This window comes from Symphalangus syndactylus, chromosome 4 (assembly GCF_028878055.3).
Source record: "Symphalangus syndactylus isolate Jambi chromosome 4, NHGRI_mSymSyn1-v2.1_pri, whole genome shotgun sequence".
NCBI lineage: Eukaryota > Metazoa > Chordata > Mammalia > Primates > Hylobatidae > Symphalangus > Symphalangus syndactylus.
Genome location: NC_072426.2, coordinates 80,293,368 through 80,312,567, shown reverse-complemented (window position 1 = coordinate 80,312,567; position 19,200 = coordinate 80,293,368). Strand labels below are relative to the sequence as shown.

The 19,200-nt window shown below is 54.1% G+C and overlaps 1 protein-coding gene and 1 non-coding gene across 3 annotated transcripts; both read right to left on the bottom strand.

Annotated features, from left to right (window-relative positions):
* Positions 1–1,030: 1,030 nt before the first annotated feature.
* FXYD4 (FXYD domain containing ion transport regulator 4) lies at positions 1,031–5,708 on the bottom strand. 2 transcript variants are annotated; one of them, XM_055275255.1, is made up of 9 exons: positions 5,647–5,708; positions 4,565–4,610; positions 3,559–3,821; positions 2,859–2,891; positions 2,721–2,747; positions 1,805–1,879; positions 1,644–1,683; positions 1,297–1,334; positions 1,031–1,219 (listed from the first exon to the last, which is right to left on the bottom strand). In XM_055275255.1, exons 3-9 carry the CDS (start codon positions 3,593–3,595, stop codon positions 1,200–1,202), a joined length of 270 nt encoding a protein of 89 aa, XP_055131230.1. In that variant the 5' UTR covers positions 3,596–3,821; positions 4,565–4,610; positions 5,647–5,708; the 3' UTR covers positions 1,031–1,199. The 2 variants fall into 2 exon arrangements, with proteins under 2 accessions (XP_055131230.1, XP_055131231.1); XM_055275256.1 differs by having other exon boundaries at positions 3,559–3,691; positions 5,647–5,700.
* Positions 5,709–13,975: 8,267 nt separating this feature from the next.
* On the bottom strand, positions 13,976–14,079 carry LOC129481383 (U6 spliceosomal RNA). Its single transcript, XR_008657391.1, has one exon. It is a non-coding gene; the product is annotated as a U6 spliceosomal RNA (small nuclear RNA).
* Between the last annotated feature and the right edge of the window lie 5,121 nt (positions 14,080–19,200).

Here is a 19,200-nt window from a genome sequence, read left to right as displayed (position 1 = left end):
CCAGGCCTTCTGTGACCCGCCCAAGATTCCCTGATAGTGGCTGGACTCAGCCAGGTATCCTTAGTCCCACTCAGCCCCACCTTGGAACCTTGCTCTCAGCCCCTATGTGTCCTGTTGCAAAGGCCCTGGAAGACGTGCGGACCTCATTTTTACACCTCTGGGGCCCTACACAAGTCTCTGATCCCAGCTCACAAGTCAGGAGACCTTAAGTCTAGGATACATCATACTTCTCAAGGTTGTGGCCCACCCTGAGACGTGGAGGGAGGGTTCATCATTGGAGACAGCTGCCCAGCCCAGGCCCTGGCCTCAGATTGGGAGCTGCTACCTGGCAGGGACTCCATTGTACTCTGGCCTTTGCTGGAGGCAGAGGCTAGAAGTGGGCTCAGTTCCTTCTCCTGGGCTGTCAAGGGGCAGGACTGCAGGATGGGCACCAGGCAGAAGTGGCACTTCACACCCCTGCCTGAGGTGCTACAGGGACATTGCCAGGGAGGTCTTCCTGGAGGGGAGTTCAGGCATGCCAAAGAACTTGGATTTGCACACATGGTGTTTGTCTCCCACATGCACTATGCAGGGCTTCTCGAGACATACTTCTTCATGGAATTTCACAGGATATTTCCTGGGAGGAGGGGGGCCCATGGGGTGAGCTGAGGATTTTACTGGGATGGGTCAAAGGAATTGCTACATTTTCTACCATAGAGAGCACTCAGTGGGTGAGATGAGGTCTCAATGGGGGGCGAGCCCTGGGGGTCACTCTAGGTTAAAGGAAGTCGTGGGTACCTGAGGCATCAGGACTTCTAGGGCACCCGTGCAAGTGGCGGAAATGGAAAGGTCTTCTGTTATAACACTGTGGTGTCTCATGGTGCATGGGTCTCTCTGTGGGGCTTGCTGGAGTGGGAGCCATAGGAGACAGTTGGGTGGCAGGGACTCAGGGATTGGGAAGCTTGCTGGGAGTGGGCATCCAGGGAAAGTCAGCAATCCAAGGGATTACCCACCCCCAGACCCAAAGACGATGGATGACAAGACTACAGAGGAGGGGCTGGTGGAGCGAGTTTAATTCATAAAGAAGCCTCCTGATCGGGAGGGGGCCTAACAGCCTGCCCTTGGAGAGAAGTCCTTCCTTGAGGATAAGGCCTCCCAGGGGAGGAGGTGCTGGGGGTCAGTGTTAGGCTTCAGGCCATCCCTGGAGGCTGGTCCTGTGCTCAGCAAGTAGTGGCAGAGCCTGCAGAGAGTGGCGAGCAGGCCATCAGACACAGTCCTTACACAGATATCCCCTCAGCCCTTGAAAGCCCGTCTCACCTGGAGTGATGAGTGGGATGGCTTTCTCAGGTACAGGACTAGAGAAAGGACCGCATCAGAGCATCAGAGTAGTAGTATCAGGTTAGCCTGGAGGACCTTCTCCCCTACATCCAAGACTCTTGCTGCCCGGCCCCAGGAGTGCACCTCCTTGCTCTCCTTCATTGGTCACTTCCCACAATACTGAGGTCAGAGTTTTCTCTGACTGGGGCCCTTCAGGGTTGACTATCTGAATAACAAAGCCGGCTGCAAGCCCAGCGAGTGGCCAGGACGCTGTTCACTCTCCAGGTCAGGACTGTCGCCCCATAGTTCTGCCCTGAAGGAGGAGAGCACCATAGGGTCGGGCTCACCTGTGCTGCTTCTGGCTGCTCTTGCATTTGCATTTGCCACCTGGGAGGGAGAGAGGGGTCAGCACCAGGGTCAGTGCTGGAATGAGAGCACTCTCTCTTTCTGCCCCACCCTGTCCACCAGCCCCACCCTGTCTGCCAGCCCCACCTGTCCTGCCACTCACTCAGAACTGCCACGATCCCAGCAATGGCCAGAAGCCCTCCGCAGATCAGTCCGCTCAGCTGCAGGTTTTTCCAGTCTGGTGTGGGTACAGAGAGTGAGCTTGCACCAGCCTGGGGCCTCACTCATTCGTTCAAAAGACATTCGTGAGCCCCTGCTTGTGCCAGCCACTGCCATATACATAAAGACAAGCCAGCAACAGAGGCATCATTCTATGTCTGGTGGGGAAACACTAAGAAGAAAAAAAGTGAGGCTGGGTGCGATGGCTCACACCTGTAATCTCAGCACTTTGGGATGCCAAGGCGGGCAGATCACCTGAGGTCAGAAGTTCGAGACCAGCGTGACCAATATGGTGAAACCCCATCTCTACTAAAAATACAAAAATTAGCTAGGCGTGGCGGCAGGCGCCTGTAGTCCCAGCTACTCGGGAGGCTGAGACAGGAGAATTGCGTGAACCTGGGAGGTGGAGGTTGCAGTGAGCCGAGATCATGCCACTGCACTCCGGCCTGGGCGACAGTCAGAATCTGTCTCAAAAAAAAGAAGTGGACGTGCACAAAGAAGGGGCTTTGAAGGATGATCAAGGAAAGCTGTCCTGGAGCTGAGGCCCAGGGGAAAGGAGGAGAGGAGGACCCCCTAAGGGCTGGGGACTAGGGAAGGGGAGGGTGAGGGTGAGTGAAGGCAAGAGGGCAGGGGTGATGTATCAGGGGCCTAACCGCCCAGGCACCAGCCCTTCTCCAGGAGGGTTCCTAAGCATCCTGTGGCCACCCTCCCCTTGTTGGAGCGACACTCTCACAGAGACCAGGTTTAATCCCCCATCCCACTTTGTCTGCACTGGGTCCACACCACTCCTCACCAACTTGTCTGGCAAGGAGGTCCAGGATAGGCAAGGGCAGGGTGGGGGTGGGAATATCAGGTCTTACCATAGTAGAAGGGATCGTCTTTATTGGCTAGAAAAAATGAGGGAAAAAGACTTCAGAACCAGAACCAGGATACAGGATGTGGGTGTCAGAGGGGAGATGAGGGCAGAGTGGGCAGGCTGTTTGGGGGGCCTCACTCACCAAATGGGTCATTGGCTTCCAAGGCAGTCAGGCCTGTGTGGGAGGAGCAGAGAAAATGGGTGGGAATTCATGACACTGGTGTCCAAGTGAGCCAGGCAGCAGGACCCCAGCCCGGAGGTTGTGGGGTGACCCTGGAGCCACCAGTTCCCTTCCTCATGCCCTCCCCAGCCCCACACAGCCTCAGGGTTTGGACCCACCCAAGCCCTGCTGTCCCAGGCTTCCTGATGCTCCTGTGTGCATGCTGACTGGGATGGTTTGTTACGTCTCTGACCCCTGAAGAAACAGGGAGTGCTTGTCTTTTTTTTGAGTCAGAACCTCTCTCTGTCACCCAGGCTGGAGTGCAATGGTGCAATCCTAGCTCACTGCAACCTCAACCTCCCAGGCTCAAGTGATCCTCCCCCCTTGGCCTCCCAAAGCACTGGGATTACAGGCCTGAGCCACTGTGCCACCCGGCTTTTGTCTTCAAGCCACAGGTGGTTAATGTTTTCCAGGTTGAATTCCTCTGGAGCTATTAGGACCTTTTTGCAATATTCTCATCCTACCTGTACTGTCCTTTCCTTCATGTTTCTCTCTAAATTGGCAGTTTGAATAAAGCATGCTGATTGAACACCAGACTCCCTTTGGGAGATGTTGTCTGGCTTTTGCTACCTTTGTGGGTGGGGTGAATGCAAGAGGGTCCCAGGAGACTGGTAGGACTCACCTGCCAGTAGGAGAAGGGCCAGGGTCACTCTCTCCATGTCACAGTTCGAGGGGCAGGGCTGCAGGGGCAGAGGCACTGGGGCTGGGGTCTGTAGCCCACGGATCTGCTCCAGGCTCACAGCTCACTTGGTCAGCTAGAGGGGGTGGGGGCAGGCAGAGCCCCGTGGTGAAAGTAGGTGTACAAACCCCAAGGATACACTTGCTTGTGGGGCGATCTTGGGAAAGTAACTACTTTCTGTCTTCTCATCTAGAGATGGTGATGGCCTAGGGGAGTTGTGTGGATTGAGTAAGCACAAGCTAAGAGCTCAAAACTGTGCCTGCACAGAGTAAGTGCTGTAGAAGGTGTTGTTAAAATCCATGCGACAAACCCACCGCCTACTCCTCCCCATGAGGAAGATACTATTATTGTCTTTATTTCAGAGAAGAAAAAAAAAAAATGGAGCTTAGAGAGGTGTAATCAGATGCCCAGGGTCAGGTGGCTGCTATTCTAAGTCAGGGTCTGGAGCCTGCCTTCCTAACCCCACACAAAGGGCATTGTTATCAGGCCCCAGGCTATTGTACCCAAAGGTCTGGGCCTGGGGTGGCCAGAGTCCAGCACCCTCAGTCTGAATTCCCAGAGAGCCTCCACAAAAGCAAGGGTGCAGAGGAGGGAGGGAGCGCTGAGTCCTGGGATGAGGCGACTGCAGCAGCCAGGACCTCCCCTGCCAGCCCTGGCAGGGGACCCTGCTCCAGCAGACCCAGATTCTGCTCTCAGAGTATAGATATCCTGTAGTATGACATTTCTCCCTCAGGTTGGAAGTAGCCAGGACCCCATTTACTTGTGCTTGGGGAGGCTGAGTCTTTGAGCGCAGGCCCCCTCCCAGCCCTCTGCATATTGTTAGCCTAGTGTGGTCAAGTTTTCAATACTGAAGCCATTGTCATCATCTGCTGTACCCAGCTCTGGCCTCCTGATGAGATCATAGATCCAGGGCCAGCTGTCTGGGCTGGGTCCCTTCTCAGCAATTTACCAGCTGTGTGACTCTGCAGGTTCCTCACTGCTCCTTCACCAGTGTCCTGTAAAAGGAGGATCATCAGAATAGTAGCAACCTCATAAGGTTATAGCGATGGAATTATGTGAACTACTGTTTGTCAAGCCTAAGAACCATGCCTAGCACACAGTAAGCACTAAAAACCTGTTACAATAAATACATCCATAGGCTGGGCGCAGTGGCTCACACCTATAATCCCAGCACTTTGGGAGGCTGAGGCAAGTGGATCACCTGAGGTCAGGAGTTCAAGATCAGCCTGGCCAACATGGCAAAACCCCATCTATACTAAAAATACAAAAATTAGCTGGGTGTGGTGACAGGCACCTGTATTCCCAGCTACTTGGGAAGCTGAGGCAGGAGAATCGCTTGAACCTGGAAGATGGAGGTTGCAGTGAGCCGAGATCTTGCCACTACACTCCAGCCTGGGCAACAGAGTGAGACTCCATCTCAAAATAAATAAATAAATACATCCATAAATAAACACACAGTCCTTCTGCAGCAGGAGGGAGGCACTGGAGGGAGAGACTGCTAGGCACTGCTTCTGAACATCGGTTCTTGGGCTAGGAGCAGTCTCCAAAGCTGGCTTCCCCCAGCCTTCACTGGTCTCTCTCTACCTTCACCAACCTGGAGTTCCTGGAATATGAGGGTCTCAACTCTAGGCCACATTTTTTATTTTATTATTATTATTATTATTACTTTTTTTTTTTTTTTTTGGAGACAGGGTCTTGCTCTGTTACCCAGGATGGAGAGCAGTGGCGTGATCTCGGCTCACCACAGCCTTGAACTCTCTTGGCTCAGGTGATCTCCTCACCTGAGTATCTCAAGCAGTTGGGACCAGAGGTGCACCCCACCAGCTCCTATATTCTTTAGCCAAGGGCTAGCTTCTGTTTCCTCCAGCCCCCAACTCACCATCCATATGACAGTGGGTGCAAAGCAGGAGGCCTTCAAGCGGCTGCTGTAGCCATATCTGTCCTCAGACCCCTCAACAGGCTCCTCATTACTCAGAATTCTTGGGCACCCACCCCCTTCACCCAGCAGCCCCAAAGTGGACGCCTGCTCACCTGCGAGGTCACCTTGGCAAGGGCTCACCTGAGCTGGCAACGCAGAGAACGGATCTGAGGAGGCTGCTGGGCAGGTGGGTCAGCTCTTTAAACCCTGCAGCCACGCCCAGGGCTCCATGACGCAGGCTGGAGGGAACTGGTCGGGCTCCCTGCCACACCCAGGGCTGTAGGGGAGGGGCGGGCTGTGCCGAAGACCCTCTTTTGGCTTCTTTTTTTTTTTTTTCTTTTTTTGAGACGGAGTCTCAATCTGTCACCCGGGCTGGAGTGCAGTGGTGCAATCTCAGCTCACTGCAACCTCTGCCTCCCGGGTTCAAGGAATTCTCCTGCCTCAGGCTCCCGAGTAGCTGGGACTACAGGTGCACCCCACCATGCCTGGCTAATTTCTTTTGTATTTTAGTAGAGATGGGGTTTCAACGTGTTGCCCAGGCTGGTCTCCAACTCCTGAGCTCAGGCAATCCGCCCACCTCGGCCTCCCAAAGTGCTAGGATTACAGGCATGAGCCACCGCGCCCAGCCTTTCTTTTGGCTTCTTTAGCTCACCCAGATCCTAAAAGAGGGACCCGGAGGGTGCTGGGCAGGGTGTTTCTGGGCTCTTGTGCCAGCTGTCGGGGTTCTGGGACCTCTGTGTGAGGGTGTCCTGGGGACCGCGGAGGATACCAGGAGCCAGGCACTGACCTTGAGGCTCCCTGTGCTCAGTGGTGCCATGCCACTGCTGTCACTTGCGCTGGGTGTCTAATGAAGGGAGGCTGGTGGCCGATGGGCACCCCCAGGGGTGGCTCACCCTCTGACAGGGCCCTGACACCCACTTAGCCTCCCCCACAGGTGAGGGATGGGGCCAGGAGGAGGATAGCCGCCCCCGGCTGAGGAGTGGGCTGCCTCCCTCTGCGGACCTCAGGCCTGCCTTGTTGCTGGGGGCCAAACTCACCCCACACAGGCGTGCGGAAGACCCCAGGCTCCCTAGTCTGCTGTTACCCCTCCTTAATTCTTTTCCAAATAAGGGACACTTGTCCCTGTCCAGAAGCTAAGAGGGGATGGCTGACAAGGGACGGGGGTCTCTGGGCTGGGAGGGCTGGGGAAGGCAATGACGGTTTAGTTTGTTTGTTTGTTTGTTTGTTTGTTTGTTTGTTTTTGAGCCGGAATCTCGCTCTGTCGCCCAAGCTGGAGTGCAGTGGCTCGATCTTGGCACACCACAACCTCCACCTCCCAGGTTCAAGCAATTCTGTCTCAGCCTCTCGAGTAGCTGGGATTACGGGCACACACCACTGTGCCCAGCTAATTTTTGTATTTTTAGTAGAGATGGGATTTCGCTATGTTGAGCAGGCTGGTCTCGAACTCCTGACCTCAGGCGATCCACGCGCCTCGGCCTCCCAAAGTGCTGGGATTACAGGCATGAGACACTATGTCTGGCCCAGACATACTTTTAAGTGGAAAAAAAGTATAGGGCAGTCTGAATAGGATGCTGTCACTTGTGTAAAAATATAAAATATTGGCTGGGAAAGGCGGCTTGCGCCTGTAATCCCAGCACTTTGGGAGGCTGGGGCGGGCCTGTGTCTGTGTGCACGCTGCATGGGGCTTAGCACAGAGGAGGTGTCCAGGTGTTTCCTCGGGCAGCTGTTTACTTGAGCTCATTGCATATATGACTGCACTTAGCCCTCACAGAAGTCCTTGGAAGTTCATACTCTCATTAGCCTGCCAATCTACAATAGTCAAACAGGTCAGATTTTAGTTTTTTTTTTTTTTTTGAGACAGAGTCTCGCTTTGTCACCCAGGCTGGAGTGCAGTGGCACCATCTCGGCTCACTGCAAGCTCCGCCTCCCGGATTCACACCATTCTCCTGCCTCAGCCTCCCAAGTAGATGGGACTACAGGCGCCCGCCACCAAGCCCGGCTAATTTTTTTTTTTTTTTTTTTGTATTTTTAGTAGAGACGGGGTTTCACCGTGGTCTCGATCTCCTGACCTCGTGATCCGCCCGCCGCGGCCTCCCAAAGTGCTGGGATTACAAGTGTGAGCCACCGCGCCCGGCCTAATTTTTTGTATTTTTAGTAGAGACAGGGTTTCACCGCGTTAGCCAGGATGGTCTCGATCTCCTGACCTCATGATCCGCCTGCCTCTGCCTCCCAAAGTGCTGGGATTACAGGCGTGAGCCACCACGCCCGGCCTAGATTTTAGTTTTAAAGGAGTTTATTTAAGTGTACAGGTTAAGGATTGCCTGCTCAGGAAGTATGGATTGTAAAGAATGGAAGTCTTGGCTGGGGGCGGTGGCTCATGCCTGTGATCCCAGCACTTTGGGAGGCTGAGGCAGGCAGAACATGAGATCAGGAGTTCAAGACCAGCCTGGCCAACATGGTGAAACCCCGTCTCTACTACAAATACAAAAATTAGCCGGGCGTGGTGGTGCACTCCTGTAGTCCCAGCTACTTGGGAAACTGAGGCACAAGAATCGCTTGAACCTGGGAGGTGGAGGTTGCAGTGAGCTGAGATCGTGCCACTGCACTCCAGCCTCAGCGACAGAGTGAGACTCCATCTTAAAAAAGAAAAAAAGAGAAGAATGGAAGTCAGAGTTTTAAAGTCTCGGTGGGGTGTGGGGGTTAAATCCTGACACTCTGGGAGGCCAAGGTGGGCAGATCACTTGAGCCCAGGAGTTTGAGACCAGTCCGGGCAACATAGTGAGACCCCATCTCTACAAAATAATAGAACAAACAGCCTGGCGTGGTGGCACACACCTACACTCCAGCAGAGGTGGGAGGATTGCTTCAGCATGGGAGGTCAAGGCTGCAGTGAGCCCAGAAAGCACCACTGCACTCCAGCCTGGGTGACAGAGGGAGACCCTGTCTCACAATAAATAAGTAAAACGTAGAAGTTTGGGATCATTTATTTTATTTTTATTTTTTTGAGACAGAGTCTCATTCTGTTGAGACAGAGTCTCATTCTGTTGCCCAAGCTAGAGTGCAGTGGCACGATCTCTGCTCACTATAACCTCCGCCTTTTGGGTTCAAATGATTCTTGTGCCTCAGCCTCCTGAGTAGCTGAGATTACAGGCCCGAGCCTCCATGCCCAGCTAATTTTTTGTATTTTTAGTAGAGACAGGGTTTCACTACATTGGCCAGGCTGGTCTCAAACTCCTGACCTCAAGTAATCCACCTGCCTCGGACTCCGAAAGTGCTGGGATTACAGGCATGAGCCACTGTGACCGGCCTGGGATCATTTATATAGACACAGTTTAGGAACATTTAATAGGATGTTAACTGTTTTTTTAATCTTTTTTGAGACAGTGTCTCCCTCTGTCACCCAGGCTGAAGTACAATGATACAGTCATGGCTCTCTGCAGCCTCGACCTTCTGGGCACAAACAATTCTCCTGCCTCACCCTCCTGAGTAGCTGGGACTACAAGTGCACACCACCACTCCAGGCTAATTTTTGTATTTTTTTTGGTAGAGACAGAGTTTTGCCATGTTGCCCAGGCTGGTCTCAAACTTCTGGGCTCTAGTGATTCACTCACCTTGGCTGCCTAAAGTGTTGGGATTACAGATGTGAGCAACCCACTGCCCCTGGCTGAATTTTAACTTTTTAAAATGTAAGGTTTAATGTATAGTTATAATGATCTGGGCCGAGTGTGGTGGCTCACATCTGTAATCCCAGCACTTTAGGAGGCCGAGGCAGGTGGATCACCTGAGGTCGGGAGTTCGAGACCAGCCTGACCAACATGGAGAAACCCTGTCTCTACTAAAAATATAAAATTAGCTGGGCATGGTGGTGCATGCCTGTAATCCCAGCTATTTGGGAGGCTGAAGCAGGAGAATTGCTTGAACCTAGGAGGCAGAGGTTGCAGTGAACCAAGATTACGCCATTGCACTCCAGCCTGGGCAACAAAAGCGAAACTCCATCTCAAAAAAAAAAAAAGATCTGATCAGTTGAGGTAGTCTTTCTTTAGGAGGAAGGTCTATTTAACACTTTATTTATTTAAAATTTAAATATTTGTTTTTTTTTTTTTTTTTTTTTTCAGGGAAATATTTACTTATGTTTATTATAAAGGATATTGTAAAGGATACAGATGAAGAGATACATAGAGTGAGATATAGGCATGGGGTGTGGGGCTTCCATGCCCTCCCTGAGCATGCCATCCTCTGGGAATCTCCACCTGTTCAACTATATACAAGCTCTCTCCAACTATTACTGAATTGTCTATTTCTTCCTCAATTCTGTCAGGTTTTGCTTCATGTATTTTGAGGCTCTGTTATTAGGTACATATGCATTTACAATTGTTATATCTTTTTTTTTATTAATTTTTTTTGCATACAAAAACAATAAACATTTTCCAAAAATACATACAAACAAAAAGATGCGTATCAAACATATTAGGAAGGTTGCACATGGAAAGTCGGGGAATAGAAATGGGGGGTGGGAGTTAAAATAAATGAGAGAGGGACTTTATATGGATCAGTGATAATAACTCAATCCTCTATTTGACAAAGAAGAGGGAGAAGGAAGAGGAAGAAAAAGAAAGTGGGATAACGGATCAGAAAGGGAGGAAAATAGAAAAAATTAGAGTATGACTCCAGGGTAGACCTGTTTTGTTGTCACTGAGTTGGTTGGTTGGTCTGTCTGTTGTATTCTTCATGTTTCGCCAAGTTGGCCAGACTGGTCTTGAACTCCTAGCCCGAAGTGATCAACCCGCCTCGCCCCCCAGAGTGCCGGGACCACAGGCGTGAACCACCACGTCCAGCCCCCACATTGCTTCTGGCCTCCGTGGCAGACCTCCCAGACGGAGCGGCCAGGCAGAGGAGCTCCTCACTTCTACCCAGACACGGGGCGGCCGGGCAGAGGAGCTCCTCACTTCCCAGACGGGGCGGGAAGGCAGAGACGCTCCTCACTTCTTCCCAGACGATAGGTGGCCGGGCAGAGGCGCTCCTCACTTCCCAGACGATGGGTGGCCGGGCAGAGGCGCTCCTCACTTCTTCCCGGACGGGGCGGCCGGGCAGAGGCACTCCTCACTTCCCAGACAATGGGTGGCCGGGCAGAGGCGCTCCTCACTTCCCAGATGGGGCAGCCGGGCAGAGGCGCTCCTCACTTTCCAGACGATGGGTGGCCGGGCAGAGGCGCTCCTCAGCTCCCAGACGATGGGTGGCCGGGCAGAGGCGCTCCTCACCTCCCAGACGATGGGCGGCCGGGCAGAGGCGCTCCTCACCTCCCAGACGATGGGTAGCCGGGCAGAGGCGCTCCTCACCTCCCAGACGGGGCGGCTGGGCAGAGGCGCTCCTCACTTCTTCCCGGACGGGGCGGCCGGGCATAGGCGCTCCTCACTTCTTCCCGACGGGGCGGCCGGGCAGAGGCGCTCCTCACTTCTTCCCGAACGGGGCGGCCGGGCAGAGGCGCTCCTCACTTCTTCCCGGACGGGGCGGCCGGGCAGAGGCGCTCCTCACTTCTTCCCGGACGGGGCGGCCGGGCAGAGGCGCTCCTCACTTCTTCCCGACGGGGCGGCCGGGCAGAGGCGCTCCTCACTTCTTCCCGGACAGGGCGGCCGGGCAGAGGCGCTCCTCACTTCTTCCCGGACGGGGCGCCCGGGCAGAGGCGCTCCTCACTTCTTCCCGGACGGGGGCAGAGGCGCTGCTCACTTCCCAGACGGGGCGGCCGGGCAGAGGCACTCCTCACTTCCCGGACGGGGCGGCCGGGCAGAGCCGCTCCTTACTTCCCAGACGGGGCGGCCGGGCAGAGGCGCTCCTCACTTCCCAGACGGTGGGTGGCCGGGCAGAGGCGCTCCTCACTTCCCAGACGATGGGTGGCCGGGCAGAGGCGCTCCTCACTTCTTCCCGGATGGGGCGGCCGGGTAGAGGCGCTCCTCACTTCTTCCCGGATGGGGCGCCCGGGCAGAGGCGCTCCTCATTTCTTCCCGGACGGGGTGGCCGGGCAGAGGCGCTCCTCACTTCCCAGACGGGGCGGCCGGGCAGAGGCGCTACTCACTTCTTCCCGGACGGGGCGGCCGGGCAGAGGCGCTCCTCACTTCTTCCCAGACGAGGCGGCCGGGCAGAGGCGCTCCTCATTTCTTCCGAGACGGGGCGGCCGGGCAGAGGCGCTCCTCATTTCTTCCGAGACGGGGCGGCCGGGCAGAGGCGCTCCTCACTTCTTCCCGGACGGGGCGGCCGGGCAGAGGCGCTCCTCACTTTCTCCCAGACGGGGCGGCCGGGCAGAGGCGCTCCTCACCTCCCGGACGGGGAGGCGGGGCAGAGGCGCTCCTCACTTCCCAGACGGGGTGGCCGGGCAGAGGCGCTCCTCACTTCTTCCCGGACGGGGCGGCCGGGCATAGGCGCTCCTCACTTCTTCCCGGACGGGGCGGCCGGGCATAGGCGCTCCTCACTTCTTCCCGACGGGGCGGCCGGGCAGAGGCGCTCCTCACTTCTTCCCAGACGGGGCGGCCGGGCAGAGGCGCTCCTCACTTCTTCCCGGACGGGGCGGCCGGGCAGAGGCGCTCCTCACTTCTTCCCGGGCGGGGCGCCCGGGCAGAGGCGCTCCTCACTTCTTCCCGGGCGGGGCGCCCGGGCAGAGGCGCTCCTCACTTCTTCCCGGGCGGGGCGGCCGGGCAGAGGCGCTCCTCACTTCTTCCCGGGCGGGGCGGCCGGGCAGAGGCGCTCCTCACTTCTTCCCGGGCGGGGCGGCCGGGCAGAGGCGCTCCTCACTTCTTCCCGGGCGGGGCGGCCGGGCAGAGGCGCTCCTCACTTCTTCCCGGGCGGGGCGGCCGGGCAGAGGCGCTCCTCACTTCTTCCCGGGCGGGGCGGCCGGGCAGAGGCGCTCCTCACTTCTTCCCGGACGGGGCGCCCGGGCAGAGGCGCTCCTCACTTCTTCCCGGACGGGGGCAGAGGCGCTGCTCACTTCCCAGACGGGGCGGCCGGGCAGAGGCACTCCTCGCTTCCCGGACGGGGCGGCCGGGCAGAGGCGCTCCTTACTTCCCAGACGGGGCGGCTGGGCAGAGGCGCTCCTCACTTCCCAGACGGTGGGTGGCCGGGCAGAGGCGCTCCTCACTTCCCAGACGATGGGTGGCCGGGCAGAGGCGCTCCTCACTTCTTCCCGGATGGGGCGGCCGGGTAGAGGCACTCCTCACTTCTTCCCGGATGGGGCGCCCGGGCAGAGGCGCTCCTCACTTCCCAGACGGGGCGGCCGGGCAGAGGCGCTCCCCACCTCCCAGATGGGGCGGCGGCCGGGCAGGGGCTGCAATCCCAGCACCCTGGTAGGCCAAGGCAGGCGGCTGGGGGGCAGAGGCTGCCGCGAGGCCAGACCATGCCACCGCACTCCAGCCCGGGCAACACCGAGCACTGGGTGAGCGAGACTCCGTCTGTAGTCCCAGTACCTCGGGAGGCTGAGGCGGGCAGAGCACTCGGCGTCAGGAGCTGGCGACCAGCGTGGCCAAGATGGCGAACGCGTGCGTGCAGCGAAAGGAGAAAAGGCAGGGAGTAGTCGCGCCCGCCGGCAGTCCCAGGCAGTCCGCGGCGCGGGCGGCAGCAAACCGAGTAGATTGTAGCCTGGGCCAGAGAGGGAAAGAGAAGAAAGGAAGGAAGGAAGGAAGGAAGGAAGGAAGGAAGGAAGGAAGGAAGGAAGGAAGGAAGGAAGGAAGGAAATTTAAATATTTGTATATAAAATGAAGGCTGAGTCAGGCTGGGGGTGGTGGCTCACACCTGTAATCCCAGCACATTGGGAGGCCGAGGTGGGAGGATCACGAGGTCAGGAGTTTGAGACCAGCCTAGCCAACATAGTGAAACCCCGTCTCTACTAAAAAATACAAAAAATTAGCTGGGCGTGGTTGCGGGAGCCTGTAATCCCAGCTATTCGGAAGGCTGAGGCAGAAGAATCACTTAAAGCTGGTGGATGGAGGTTGCAGTGAGCCAAGATCACGCCATTGCACTCCAGTCCGGGGAACATGTGAGACTCCGTCTCAAAAAAAAAAAAAAAAAAAAAAATGAAGGCTAGGTCTCACTACGTTGCCCAGGCTGATCTTGAACTCTTGGTCTCAAGTGATCCTCTTGCCTTGGCCTCCCAAAGTGCTGGAATTATAGTGGTGAGCCACTCCTCTCAGCCAATTTATTCATTTTTTAAATTAAAACATATGGAATCAGCCTGGACAACATGTTGAAATCCTATCTCTACCAAAAATAGAAAAAATTAGCCAGGCGTGGTGGCGCACACCTGTGGTCCCAGCTACTTGGGAGGCTGAGGCAGGAGGATAGCTTGAGCCTGGGAGGCAGAGGCTGCAGTGAGCTGAGATTTCGCCACTGCACTCCAGCCTGAGTGACAGGGTGAAACCCTGTGTGTGTGTGTGCGTGTGTGTGTGTGTGTGTGTGTGTGTGTATATGGGATGCTTCAAACATTTGCATGTCATCCTTGTGCAGGGGCCATGCTAATCTCTGAATTGTTCCAATTTTAGTATATGTGCTGGAGAAACAAGCACTGTTTAACATTTTACGCTGAAGATGTAATTGTCATAAGGTCCCTGTTCGAGTGTCATCCAGTCTGAGTTAGGTACAGCATAATAAAGGAAGCAATTCATTAATTATTATTATTATTATTGAGACGGAGTTTCACTCTTGTTGCCCAGGCTGGTGTGGAGGGCAGTGATGTCAGCTCACTGCAACCTCTGCCTCCTGGGTTCAAGTGATTCTCCTGCCTCAGACTCCCAAGTAGCTGGGATTACAGGCATGCACCACCATGCCTAGGTAATTTTGTATTTTTAGTAGAGATGGGGTTTCATCATGTTGGTCAGGCTGGTCTGGAACTCTTGACCTCAGGTGATCCACCTGCCTCAACCTCCCAAGGTGCTGGGATTACAGGCATGAGTCACTGCACCTGGCTAATTATTTTTTTGTAGAGACAGGGTGTCACTATGTTGCCCAGGCTGCTCTCAAACTTCTGGGCCCAAGTGATCCTCCTGCCTCAGACTCCCAAAATGCTGGGATTACAGGTATGAGCCACTGCACCCAGCCAAAGCAGTCAATTTATAACAAATATTAGTGATTGGAAGGGGGATGTATGGTCTCTTGTCTTTTTTGTCATTTATTAAAGAAGCACACTGAGAAACAGAGTTAAGCTGTAATTTAAGAAATAGACTTGTGAGGCCGGGTGCAGTGGCTCACACCTGTAATCCCAGCACTTTGGGAGGCCGAGGCAGGCGGATCAGGAGGTCAGGAGATCGAGACTATCCTGGCTAACACGGTGAAACCCAGTCTCTACTAAAAACACAAAAAATTAGCCAGGCGTGGTGGCAGGCTCCTGTAGTCCCAGCTACTCGGGAGGCTGAGGCAGGAGAACAGCGTGAACCCAGGAGGCGGAGCTTGCAGTGAGCTGAGATCGCGCCACTGCACTCCAGCCTGGGTGACAGAGCGAGACTCTGTCTCAAAAAAATAGAAGTAGACTTGTGAAATGTTATGTGATTCAGATCATAGTCACATCTGTCTTAAAGCTTAAAGTGTTTTAGGTGTTGTAAACTTTATTTTCACAATCCCCACTTTAAGGGTGAGAAAACTGAGGAAGAGAAAGGTTGAGTGACTTGCCCTATGTCACATGTAGGGTGGATGGTGAGGTCAGGACCCCAGCCTGGTGGCTGGATGGCGACACTCTCACTGCCTAGGGCAGCCGCCTCACTGTGCGTTTTTTTTTTAGATGGAGTCTTGCTCCGTTGCCCAGGCTAGAGTGCAGTGGCATGATCTTGACTCACTGAAACCTCCGCCTCCCGGGTTCAAGCGATTCTCCTGCCTCAGCCTCCAGAGTAGCTGGGACTACAGGTGCACGCCACCACGCCGGGTTAATTTTTGTAATTTTAGTAGAGACTGGATTTCACCATATTGCTCAGGCTGGTCTCAAACTCCCGACCTCAGGTGATCCACCCGAAAGTGCTGGGATTACAGGCATGAGCCACTGCACCCAGCCTTGCTGTGCTTTTTATGGTGTGGTCTCTCTGGGTGCCACTATCTCCTGGAGGGCAGATCTTGGCCTGCCTGACCTTGTGTTTCCTGGCCTCTGCCTCCCACTCTCTCTCTGCTGGTCTCTGGGCATGTGTCCCCCAGCCATTCTCAATGCAGGAAGTAGAATGTAGTGGCTCTGCAGTAACTGAGCAGAGTTTAAACTTGGGGCCCGTCTCCCAAGCCAGGTGACATTGGAGAAGGTTTCTACCTCCTTGAGTCTCGGTTTCTTCATTTATTAAAGGAGACTAGTGAAAGCATTGTTTTGAGGACTCGATGTCCTGAGCCAGCTCTCTTGCCATGGTGGTTTCTCTGAGGGTGGTGTCACTGAAGCAGGGTATATTTTCTCCCACTTTCTGTCTGGGTCTCCCAGGTCTTTTTATTTTATTTTTTATTTTTGAGACGGAATCTCACTCTGTCACCCAGGCTAGAGTGCAATGGCGTGATCTCGGCTCACTGCAACCTCCTCGTCTTGGGTTCAAGCGATTCTCCTGCCTCAGCCTCCCGAGTAGCTGGGACTACAGAGGCCCACCACCACGCCTGGCTAATTTTTGTATGTTTAGTAGAGATGGGGTTTCACCATATTGGCAAGGCTGGTCTCAAACTCCTGATCTTGTGATCCGCCCGCCTTGGCCTCCCAGAGTGCTGGGATTACAGGTGTGAGCCACTGCACCCGGCCTTTTTTTTTTTTTTTTTTTTTTTTTTTTGAGACAGGGTCTTGCTGTCACCTAGGCTGGTGTGTAGTGATGCTATCATGGCTCACTGTAACTTTGACGTGCCAGGCTCAAGTGATTGTCTCACCTCAGCCTCCCAAGTAGCTGGGACTACAGGCATGCGCCAACATACCCAATCAATATTTTAAATTTTTGTAGAATCAGGGCCTCCCTATGTTGCCCAGGCTGGTCTTGAACTCCTGGTCTTAAGTGATCCTCCCAACTCAGCCTCCCAAAGTGCTAGGATGACAGGCGTGAGCCACTGGGTGCGGCTTTACTGGGTCTTTTAAAATCTCTGTGTGTGTGTGTGTGTATGGGTGTGCACGTGCGCACACACACGTGAACGCATACAGCACTCCTCAAAATAGACCATCTCAGCCTTCTACTGATGCCTGTGATGTTCAGTCCATCTTGGGAAATAGAAATCTCAGGTTATGTTCCCACTGTGTGCCAGGTAAGATACTTGCCACTTCCCTTCCCTTTTATTTTATATCTGGGTACATTCCAGTCTTTATTACCTTTCCTCGGGGAAATTAATACCTTCATGGACACATCTATGTTCTTCATAGAGCAACAGGGAAAAGCTCATTGAGTGGGGGAGGCCAGGTGTCAGGGAGGAGTCCCAGTTGCTAAATGCTCATCTTCAGGTGCCACTCTGGGCCACAGACTTCCCTTCCTCCGCACCAGGTCCTTTGTATCCTTTGCAGTGCTGAAGCCAGAGAGAGAAGATAAGTTGAAGCTGGATCCTGTAATTTTCTCTCTTTGAAACGTCTTGATACCTCCGAACTCTGACCTGCAACCACCCAGCTGAGGCTCAGGCAAAGTGGTGTTGTTTTTCCTTTACCCTTCCAGTCTCATCACCCAAGGTTTGATTTCTTGTAGGGTTCAGTGCCTCTTACCCAGCTTTCCCATATTTGTACTACATAAGAAGTCCGATTCCAATGCATTGCTCCAGGAGTTTTGGTAAGAAACGCATGTCCAGGAAGCAGGGCAAGAAACTTCCTGAACACAGCCTTCATTGCCAGTCCAACCCTCAGGAATTACACCATGAGAGAGTTCATCCAAACACTCCTAATGGATGAAAAAACACTTTTTTTTTGAGACAGGGTTTCACTCTGTCACCCAAGCTGGTGTGCAGTGGCACAATCACGGCTCACTGCAGCCTTCACCTTCCAGGCTCAAGTGATTCTCTTGCCTTGGCCTCCTAAAGTGTTGGGATTACAGGTGTGAGTCACCACCCCCAGCCAACACTTCTTTTTTTTTTTTTTTTGAGACGGAGTTTCTCTTCTTTGCCCAGGCTGGAGTGCAATGGGTGCGATCTTGGCCCACTGCAACCATTGCCTCCAGAGTTCAAGCAATTCTCCTACCTCAGTCTCCCAAGTAGCTGGGATTACAGGCACGTGCCAGCACGCCTGACTAATGTTTGTATTTTTAGTAGAGACAACAGGGTTTCATCATGTTGGCCAGGCTGGTCTCGAACTCCTGACCTCAAGTGATCCGCCCGCCTTGGCCTCCCAAAGTGCTGGGATTACAGGCGTAAGCCACCGCGCCTGGCCCAGCCAACACTTCTTAATATCCAAAACTTTTAAAGCTTTCTACACCATTTTGTGGTCATTTATTTATAAGTACTGGGTTTAATACCTAAGAAGATACGTTCATTAACCCAGGGACTGACTTTGCATCACTTCCAGTGTAAAAGGTGTTGCTGCAGATTGAGTGTGTGGCCAGAAATTGGGGGCCTCTCAGAGGGCACACAGTGCTAAGGCATGGTACACACCGTGGATGAGGTGATGTACTGTTGTGCTTGCAGAAGGTACACTCAAAGACCTATATTCCCAATCTCTGGATCTGTCCAAGCCTCAACCTGTCCCCTGCCTTGGATGGGTATCAATACCACCTGGCTGAGGTGAAGTTTTCTTTCCACCTGTTAAAGGTTATAATACCTCACAGCAACAGGAATAGGAATGGTGGATCCCTGAAGAGGGCAGAAGTTGTTGTGGGGTGGGGATGGGGGCAGGCAAAAATGCTAGGGCCTTCTGGAGAAGTGCATCTGAGGTTCCTTTTGGAGACCCTCCAAAGCAAAGGTGGCTTTTGGGACTTACAGGACCCCTTTCCTATGAATGCCTGCTTTCTTGAGGCTTAGTCCCCCGCTGTAGCCTGATGGGCCAGAACTCAGCTGAGAAGGCTGGAAACTTGGGCGGAGCGCGCTGCCCTGTGCTCGCTACCAGGGCACAGTGTGACCTTAGCAAGCCATTTCTCTTCTCTGGAACAGTTTCCCTCTGGGGTCTCTCTCATGGTGGCCCCCTTTCTCCTAGGCTACCGATCTTACCATGTGTGTCTCAGGGCACTTCCCAACTACAGTAACAGCTCTTGTAAACTGAGCAGTCACTCAATTGAGCCCTCTCTTCTGAGTATATGCAGCATAATCAGATTAAAAGTAGACTCAGTCACGGTTCCTGAAACTTTACGGATGAGCAAACAGGGAGAAAGAGGTAAGTCGGGGGCACACACAGCAAGTTAACAGCCTGGATTTGACTCCAAACTTGTGCTGTGAATGGTGCTTCTGAATCTTGAGGTTAACGAGCTTTCTTCACAACCTGTCCTGGGAGGGATTCATTCCACAAATGTATACTGAAGGCTGAGCGTGGACCACCCCCTGCCCCTTGCTGCCTGTGCGTGGTCATCTTTTTTTTTTTTTTTTTTGAGACGGAGTCTTGCTCTGTTGTTGTCAGGCTGGAGTGCAGAGGCACGATCTCGGCTCACTGCAACTTCCGCCTCCCAGGTTCAAGCGGTTCTCCTGCCTCAGCCTCCCAAGCAGCTGGGGCTACAGGCGCGCACCACCACACCCGGCTAATTTTTAGTAGAGACGGGGTTTCACCATGTTGGGCAGGATGGTTCTCG